The sequence below is a fragment of the Penaeus japonicus genome, unplaced genomic scaffold, assembly GCF_977035675.1.
Source record: "Penaeus japonicus unplaced genomic scaffold, GWHDUDI00000001_assembly GWHDUDI00000033, whole genome shotgun sequence".
Lineage (NCBI taxonomy): Eukaryota > Metazoa > Arthropoda > Malacostraca > Decapoda > Penaeidae > Penaeus > Penaeus japonicus.
The window spans coordinates 5,973,062-5,983,061 of NW_028234435.1; the positions used below are offsets into that span (position 1 = coordinate 5,973,062).

General features: G+C 40.7%; 1 protein-coding gene across 1 annotated transcript in view; it reads left to right on the forward strand.

Annotated features, from left to right (window-relative positions):
• The first annotated feature begins 538 nt into the window (after positions 1 to 538).
• Ent2 (Equilibrative nucleoside transporter 2) overlaps positions 539 to 10,000 on the forward strand; it is a 244,085-nt gene continuing 234,623 nt past the window's right edge. Inside the window, 6 exon segments of the mRNA XM_086556640.1 lie at positions 539 to 616; positions 7,232 to 7,304; positions 7,694 to 7,704; positions 7,844 to 8,121; positions 8,172 to 8,220; positions 8,222 to 8,837. Of these exon segments, the coding sequence (XP_086412766.1) occupies positions 539 to 616; positions 7,232 to 7,304; positions 7,694 to 7,704; positions 7,844 to 8,121; positions 8,172 to 8,220; positions 8,222 to 8,837 (1,105 nt within the window).

The window sequence follows — 10,000 nt, forward strand, 5'->3', positions numbered from 1 at the left end:
TCCACTATACCCCGATATAATGGCAGGGGCATAAAATACACTTTTGGACACTTTAACCTGTATCAACTCCAGATAATTATCGCAATGGTTTTCTCATGTAATAATGATATGTGTGCGGCGCTTTATGTACTCACTCCTTCATCGTGACAGTTGCGTGCCCGGGAAGAATAGAGGCGAACTTCGTTGTCATCTGTCTTTGTAAAAAGGAGGACCATTGTTGCGTTCGACTTGTAATTGTCACAGGGAACGAGGACAAAGGCAGGTGCTGAGATTACATGTGTCAAGCTTGAAATGGGGTCCATGTGTTGGGATTCGCTCATAAATGAATGCATAGGGTTTGTGAGAGATGCGATTCGGACAAAGAAAGAGCATGTTCTTTGATCGGTTTTAATTCGGCTGTTAAATTATGATCGTTTCGGCCATTGGTGATTTGGCCAGTACTCTCTTACTTAGTTCTTCTCATTGCTATCTATTATTAAAGGGCCCTTTGTTTCTTGAAAAAATAAAAACATGCGTGGGTGGGAATACGGACTCAGTCATGTTCGAGTCAGAGGATCTAGAGATCTTAAAAATCACGCGGTCGCTACTGGGGTCAGCTGTGCAGACCCGGAACCTAGTGAATTATTAAAAAAAATATATCACGCCAATTTTCTTTCAGATCAAACTAGTTCTATTCTTCTATTTTTTTCTGATGATAAGACTCGAATATATTTTTGATAGGACTCGCTTCAGATGAGATATCCCCTTTCTCGTCTCGCTCTCTCTCAACTGCTCTGTATATGTGTGTATATGTACATATTATTTATATATATATATATATAATTATATAATATATTATATATTATAATATATATAAATATATATATTTTATATATATGTCTGTGTCGTGGACGGTGCCTGTGGTGGTGTTTTTGTGTGTGGGTGTCTGTTATGTGTGTGTACATGCGAAGGTGTGTCTCTGTCCTTTGGGTTTGTGTGTTTGTTTATGTGTTGTGTGTTAGCTGCAGTACTAATATATATTCGCTATATTAACTATTATTAACCTATTATGTTTCATATATATATATATATTATATATTATATATATATATTTATTTAATATACATTATTATCCTACACATTTATTATAACATCTTGTTAAGCACAAATGCTTCAGAAATTCAACTAAAGCCCTCCTACCCACTTTCCTTTCCTTTCATTCGCCAACAGAGCTTGTTTTATGGGCACGAGCGAATGGGAGGAGGGAACAGCAAATTTCGGCATTGTGTTCGTGTGTGTGAATTCTTCACCCGCCACGAGGAGATTTTTTCGCTCGATCCCGATACTGACGTTTGACGAAATTTGGAGCGGCCTTCACTCAACCGCCACCGCCACTCACCTGTCTTTCAGAAAGAAGAGTGTGCTCGTGGATTCGCCCCCCTCAGCGCCCCCTTCAACGTACCGCTCCTTCCTCCCCTCCCTTTAAAGATTTGCGTGAATGCCCGGTGATTGAGTTTCTATTGCACTTCGCTCTTTTTCTCTAGCTGCCCCCACCCCCACCCCACCCTTGTTGTTTCTTTCCTCTCTTTTTGGCTTTCTCCTTCTCTCTCCTCTTCTCTCTCACTTTCTCTCACCTTCTCTCTTCTCTCTCTCTCCTCTCTACTCTCCTCATCTCTCTCTCTCTCTCTCTCTCTCTCTACTCTCTTCATCTTGCTCCTTTTTCCTCCTCTCTTCTTACCTCCATCCCTACCACCCTCCCTCCTCCCTCCCTCCTTCCTTCCCTCTCTTCCCTCCTTCCCTCCCGCCGTCCCGTTTTCCCTTATTCCTTCCTTCTCTGCCCTCCCTCCCTCCCTCCCTGCCTCCCTCCCTACCTCCCTCCTTCCCTCCTTCGTACCCTCCCTTCCTCCCTCCCTCCCTCCCCCCTACTCTTACCCTCCTCGACCCTCCTTTCGTAACTCTCACCCTCCCCCAGCCCTTCTCCCTCCTCTATTCATTAATGTATTCTTCGTTCTTGTCATCCCTCCTCTCAAGACACAGATACCTATGTAACCCTCGCGAGCTTGCCACAGGCCGAGGGGAAGCCAGACACGACAAAAGGTAGAGGAGGAGTTGAAATACTAAGAAAAAGACGTTATAACGAAAGCGAAAAGAAAAATCTTGGTATGTCTCACTATGGTTTTGCGGGGTACTATAAAACCCCAAGGCACGTTTGTTGATGGTATCGTTAACTTTATTGTGTTCCTCCCTTGAAGGTCACAAGGAAGGTTAGAATGTGATATGGATGGGGATAAATTTCTTTCGTTCTCGTTCCCCGTCACCGTTCCGTCGTTTTGTGTTGTTTTGTGCTTTTTTGTGTTTCTTGTTTTTGTTTTGTTTTTCATTTTGATGCATGTCTTCTTTCCTGGTTCTGTTGTCTTCTTCTTCTTCTTCTTTTTTATTTGTGTGTTCTGCGTTTCCTTTTTGATTGTTGGTGGTTGTATTTTCGCAGAGAGGCAGAGTTGTTACTGATGAACTGTATTGACGATTTATGGGTGGGATGCCCATGAACCTATGATCATTTATGTCCGTTCTTCTCGGCTCTTCCACTCACTTCCACTCCCCACCACCCCTCTTCCGTTCTCAACTCCAACACCCTTTCCTCAAAAAAAAGGGGAAATTTTTTGCCCGGCGGTGGATGTTGATTTGGGTGAATGAATCTCAATCTGAATTAGGGACAGTATGATCCAAATTAAAAGGTTTCCTCGCCAGCGGTATCGCTTTATGGTCTCTATGTGGACCCTAATAAGGAAATCTCCAAATGGGGTTTGGTTTGCCTCTTGAATTGAAATTTTCTTTGGACGACGAAACTGGGGTCCCGGGTTGATACTTGTACCCTACCCTTCAAACTCGGTTATTGGATGTTGTCGGAGTCTTTGTGCGTTCATACTACCTTTTTTAGGTTCGTTGTTTATCCATTTTGTTCTTTCCTAGTTGCTTCTTTTCTTTCCTTGCTTTTCATTAACAAAATAAGGAAAAAAAAGAAAGTAGAAAATGTGTGGGTATGATGATATGTGATTATATGTGCGTATATGTGTGTGTGTGTGTGTTTTTTTCTGTACGTGTGTGTATGTGCTTTTCTGTACGCTCGCGTGTGTGTGTTGTGTGCAGGTGGGTATAAAATTGTATAGATGTCTCTACGCAAGCAACAGCGAGCATTCAGATGCAAGTGGAAACAGTGTAGCGCAGAAGACCCCGACGTTTGATGTCACTTGATCGCGTCTCTTGCATGCGTCTCCTCGGGGCCGGTCAAAGTCTCCTCTCAACCGAGTGGAAAGTGGAAGAAATAAAGGTGGAGGAGTAGCCGGAGGAGGGAGGAGGAGTAAGAGGAAGAAGAGGTATGGGAAAGGGAAGAGGAGGGGAGGAGGGGGGGAAAGGAGGAGTAGAAGGAAAGGAGATGTAGCAGGAGAAGAAGGAAGAGGAGTAAGAAAGAGAAAAGGGGAAGGAAGGGGAAGAGAAAGATTAAAAGAAGGTGAAAGGGGAGTAGTGGTTGAAGGGGGAGGAAGAGGAGAAAGAGTATTGGGAGAAAAAGGAGGAGGAATAGGAGGAATAGAAATAGGAGTAGGAGGAGTTGGAGGATGAGGAGGAAAAAAATGGATATGGCATTCATCCTCTCTCGCTCTCTTCCGACCTGAATGTCAGCCTATTTATTTGAGTGTGTCTTCGTATTTGCGGTCCGCCTGTCAGGCTTTTCCTTCGCTCGACTCCACTGTTTATGTGTGTGTTCTTGGCAGCCTCCTCCTTTTTAGGTCTATATATTTCTGTTTACAAACACACACACATATTATCACACACATTCTATCTATATTATATATATATATATATATTATATATATATAATCTCGATTATATATATATTAAATATATAATATTATCAATGGATATATATATACATATATTAATTATATATATATATGATATATATATATATATATATATATATAATATATATAATATATAATATATTGTATATATTATACCTATATATATATTTATAAATATATATATATTTTATAATATAATGATATATAATAAATATATTATACATATTTATATATATATAAATATATATATATATATATATATAATAATATATATTATATATCTATATATATAATATATATATATTAATAAATGTTATTATATAATATATATATATATATTATTGATATATTATAAAATATAATATATATATATGATAAATATTTTATCTATGTATTAATATATATATGCAGAATATATATTATATTATATTATATAATATATATATATATATATATATGATATTCTATTATCTTATATATGTATGTAAAAAAAATATAATATATATATCTATATATATATATAAATATTATTGATAAATTTATATAAAAAATTATCTATAATATGCAAGTAGATTTGTTATATATATGTCAATATATATCTCTATATATATATATATATATATATAAATATAATAATATATATATATATATATATTATATATCTATATGTTATAAATATATATTATATATATATCTTATATATCAATATATATATAATCAATATGTTTATTGTGAGTGTGTGTGTGTGTCGGAATTTAGTGGTATATATATATGTATATAACTATAATATTATATTTATATAATCTATATATATATAATATATATCTATCCACTTTATTATATGTACCACAATGTATATGTAATGTTATTAATATATGTATACATGCTACTATATACTGTTAATATAAAGTGTGTGTCGTGTGTATGTGTACATATAAAATTACGCCATATCAACTACTATATTACTAGTGTAATATACGCATATATACTATATAATATATATTTAAATATTCTACTAATATAAAATATATATATATACTATATTACATATATAAAATAGTAATATGTACATGTGTGTCGCTGTCGCGGATGTGTCTCAAAAGAGATATAGACAGGAAACAAGTCCAGAAGGAGAATTGTAAGCTAGAAAGTCTACTTTTATAGAGCTTAACTTAGCTAACAGTAAAATTCAAAGCCCTCTCGCTCGCTCTCATCTCACTCCAAACCTATCTCTATCTCTCTCGTTCGAACTCTTCAACTTTCTTATTTTCACTCTCTTCAATCTCTTGTTCCTCTCCTCTCTCTCTTCTCTTCTTTCTCCTCTCTCTCTTCCTCACTTATCTTTCACTCCCTCTCTCTCTCTCTTCTCTCCTCACTCTCCTCTCTCTTACTCTCTTCTCTCTCTCTCTCTCTCTCTCTCCTTCTCATCTCTCTCTCCATCTACTATCATATAACTATAAGTTAAAAAATTAAAAATATATTATACTATATATTATTTACTCCATACTATAAAATATCTTATCATGCTATTTCGCATACAAGATTCGCTAGCCACGCTCGCATTGTCTCTCTTCCCTTCAGAGTCTCTCACTCTCTCTCTCAGATCTCTCTCATCCGACTCCTTCAATCTCACTTCCTCTCTCTTTACTCTTTCCTTCATCTCTTCTCTTTCTCCTCTCTCTCTCACCCTCTCTCTCTCTCTCTCTCCTCTCCTCTCTCTCTCATTACTCCCCTTTTAATCTCTTCCTCTCATCTCTCTCTCTCTCTCTACTCCTTCTCTTCCATACTCTCCTTCACTCTTCTCTTATCGCTCATTAGTCGCCACGTTCTGCTCTCTTCTCACTCTCTCTCTACTCTCTCTCTCTCTCTCTACTCCCTCTCTCTCTCGCTTCTACCTCTCTTCTCATCTCCTCTCTCTCTCTCTCTCTCTCTCTCTACTCTCTCGCCACGTTTCTTGCCTCACTTCCTCTTTACACTCTTCTCTTCCCTCTCTACTCTCTCTCTCTTCTCTCACTCCTTTTCCATCTCTCTCCATCTCTCTCTCACCTCTCTCTCTTCTTCTCTCTCTCTCTCTCTCACGTCTCTCTCTCAGCTCTCTAGGCATCGCCGCTCGGCTGTCTTCACTCTCTCTCTTCTTCTTCTCTCCTTCCTCCTCCTCATCCCCTTTCCCCGCCTGTTTGTCGTTTTCCAAACCCACCCTCCTCCTCTTCTATCCTCTTCTCTACTTCTTCCTTCTCCCTCCTCTTCTCTCCTCTCTCCCCTCTCACTCATCTCTCTCGCGTCTCTCTCATACACCTCCTCGCTCTCTCTCCCTCTCTCCCTCTCCTCTCTCCACTCTTGTCTATCTCTCCAACACCTCACTCTAGCTTTGCTCGCACGCTGTCTTGTCTCACTCACTCTCGCTCTTCTCCTCTTCTCTTCTTATCTCTCTCTCTGTCCCTCTTCTTCTCCTCTCCGTCTCTCTCTCTCTCCTCCTCTTCTCTCTCCCTTTCTCTCTCTCTCTCTCTCTCTTTGCTTCTCTCTCATCTCTACGCTCTCATCTCTTCGCTCTTCTCTACTCTCTCTCTTCCTCTCTCTTTTCTCTACTCTCTCTCTCTCTCTCTCTCTCTCTCTCGATCTCTCTCTCTCTCTCTCCGTCTCGTCTCTCTCTCCTCTCTCTTCTCTTGTCTTTCGACGAGCTGAAAACCCCTGTCCTTAAAAACCACAGCAAGTTGTCGTACTCACAAGCAACAGGTAGTTCACAAGCACTCGATTCTACACGTTCCATCTGCACTCGAAGCAATTTAAGTTTAGCGTTTCTTTGTTCTCCCTGTTTGTCTGTCTTTGCCTTCGCTTGATACTCTCTGTGTTAAGCATACTATACTGAAGTTTCGAAACATTGATTATAACTAACATTTTCACACTCACATGCATATGTATGTATGTATGTATGTGTGTTTGTGTGTGTGTGTGTGTGTGTGTGTGTTGCGCAATGTTCGTTGACTGCAGTGTGTGTGTGAGTGTGGCTGTGTGTGAGCGCTGCTGTTGTGAGTTGAGCTGGTTGTTGGTGTGGACTTGTGTGGAGTTGTGTGCCTCGCGGTGTCGACCGAGCTCTTATGAGGTCACACACTGACAGGTAGAATAAGACCATCATAGATATCATAAAATTATAGTGTAATATGGACTATATAGCTCTATGATATAATAGTAAGCAATGAAAATGTGTACTTAAAATGCATGAGAGCTAATAGATTACACCTGTGACGTGTGTGGATGTTTTGTGCTGTTGTGTGTGATGTCGAGATGTTTAACTCGTTATCACCGGGGGGGACGCTCGGCTATGCGATAGGGGTGTAAGCAAGGGGTAAGCAAACCTCATGCGCAGGTGTAATGATCGCTTGTTATTTCACAAGGACTTCTTCAAGCGGCAGGACAATGAGGGCGTGCACAGTAAGCAAGACTTGAGGCGGGAATTACCATGCCTCCGTATGTAGTGTTATGTAGTGTAAAAGGTCACATTAAAAAAAAAATTTTAAAAAATAGGTATGATTCGCCCTACACATGCGACACTTGATTCGACAGCAGAAACAGTAATCTCTCCTCCCCCCTTATGTGATTGAACAGGCATCTTCTCATCACAATGCACCTTTTCGCTCATAGTTCCTTAATTTCTCCTACCAGATGTTAGACTACAAGTTACCGGCTGTGATCCAGAATTTATAAATAAATTTCCATTATTTATAAACACATGGAAAAAATTTAAATTAAAGAGCTCCATCATTTAAGAAGGTAAATAATGAATGTTTCTGCTAATTTCCTTACCTGTGCTTCGTATCTCTTCTACCTCTCCCACTGATAACATTTCTTCCTTGCAGGTGATGATGCCGTACGTAGGACGCCCGATCGGCTGGCGGCAGGGCCTTCTTTTGGCCTCCGTGTCGACGCCTGATTTTTCGGGGCTAGACTATGACTCGCCTTCTCCGTGTCTCGCGCTGGCATTTGAACCATGAAGCTAACGTCCATAGGGGGCATCCATCCGCTCATCTATCCTCATCACTGACGTTACTCCTCTCACTGATGCCCCCTCTTACCCTGACGACGACCCGCCACCTTTTCCCCAACGCCAGTTCCCGCCCAGCTACAACTACCCCCCGGACTACCACAACTACCCGACGGCCCCTAGAGACTACTCGATGCGAGGAGCCAACAGGGACTACCCGAGCGAAAGGGACTACCAGCCGTCCGGTGGAAGAGGGGATGAGGAGAGGATGGCTTCAGCAGGGCCGATCGATGGATTTCCAAGGCCGACCAAGCCAAAGCGACCCGAGAAGGATGAATTACCGAGTTCAAAAGTCCGGGGGACTACCCGCCACCGGCCCGCCCCCAGGCCCCGCCCAGCTACCCAGAACGGGCCCGAGGGAACCACTACCTAAATCATCCCAAGGGGCTCAAGGCGACCGCCAAGGGATTGGAAATATCACGACACAGGAGTAGGATTCCGCCGCAACCCCCCGGACTACCACAGTGGTCCGAGGGACCTTCAAAACGGACCTGGACCTCGTCACGTAGGACGTAGTGACTACTCGGCTGGTGCTAGGGACTACTCCGATGGTGCTAGGGACTATTCAGAAGGTGCTAGGGACTACTCGACAGGCCCCAGGGACTACCGACGATTAGAAAAAGACTATTCAAGTCAGCAGAGGTACAGCACCAGTCCGCGGCATCGCTACAGGAACGCAGAGGATTACCACTACGACTACCGAGGAGGCTACAGGCCCTCCCTGGACTCCTGCGACTCGGACCACCCCGCGTCCCGCGATGGTCTATACACCACGGGAGAGCATGGTAGCAGGCTCGGGATACAGACGAGCGGGAAGCAATTTAAATAACCTAAACGCATGAGCCGTTTCGAAAAACTAGTCGCGGCGGCTACCTACCCTGAGAGCGAGGCACTCCTCCCTCGGGATCGCCTAAGCAACCCGTTCTCCTATCAAGCAAATGGTGCTACCTACACGAAAGGTAGGAACAGCTGATCTCTTTAAGTAATATACGATTCCTTAGCACAAATGATGACGACGGACCAAATAGTATATATCAAATTCAAATTGATCTTACAGCAACAATACCGTAACGGTTAGAATTTAGTTTGACGATCACGGTAGCATTTTCTACCAAATAATCCACGGTTGGTCCGATGTAGGCATTATTATATTAGTTACCCAGAATAAAGGTCCGTTTTCTACATTGAACAATTTATAGAAAATGAAATGTTAGGGATAACTATGGCTTTTTGATAACCATTTTTCCGTCATTTTCCTAAGAATTTTTAACGAGGAGAATTTTAATGACATCCCAAGTTTTGTAAATCGTTACATTTGTAAGTACATGTTTTTTCATAGTCTTATGATTAAGAGCATGTTTCTTAAGATTAGTTATGCACAATTAAATACGCTTTCTTGTTGCCTCATAGTCTTTCCATTTGTTTTGCATATTTACCTATAACATTCTTTGTCATTATATGTAAAGTATTATTTTTTCTTGGCTATATGTACCTTGTTTACATATTGGTAGAATTGAAAAAATAATAATATGCAAATATAGTCGTCCATTACAAAATACCCAAACTCATGATTATTGATACCAACTATATAAATTCTCCCAAGCCTGTGCTTTTTACGATTTCAATAAAGTCAACAAATTTGTCTGTGACTAATAGACATATGTAATACAGTCAGACTTACATATGTTTTCCCTTTACCTCCAAGCCGTACTCAGGAAAATTAGAGGTAAGATGAATTTCTCTCTCTCTCTCTCTCTCTCTCTCTCTCTCTCTCTATCTATCTATCTATCTATCTATCTATCTATCTATAACTATCTATCTATCTATCTCTCTCTCTCTCTCTCTCCACTCTCGTTCATTCTCTCTCATCTCGCTCTCGCTCTCTCTTTCTTTTCTCGCTCCATCTCTCTCTCTCTCTATTTCTCTTCTCTCTCTCCTCCTCTCTCGTCTCTTTCTACTCTCTCTCTCTCTCTTCTTTTTCTCTCTCTCTCTCTCTCTTTCTCTCTCATCTCGCTCTCGTTCTCTTTCTCATCTCTTTCAATCTCTTTCGCTACATGTCCTCTCTCTTTGTTCTCTCACTTTTAAATTCACTCTTTCTCTATTTTCAACTTTCTTATTCCTG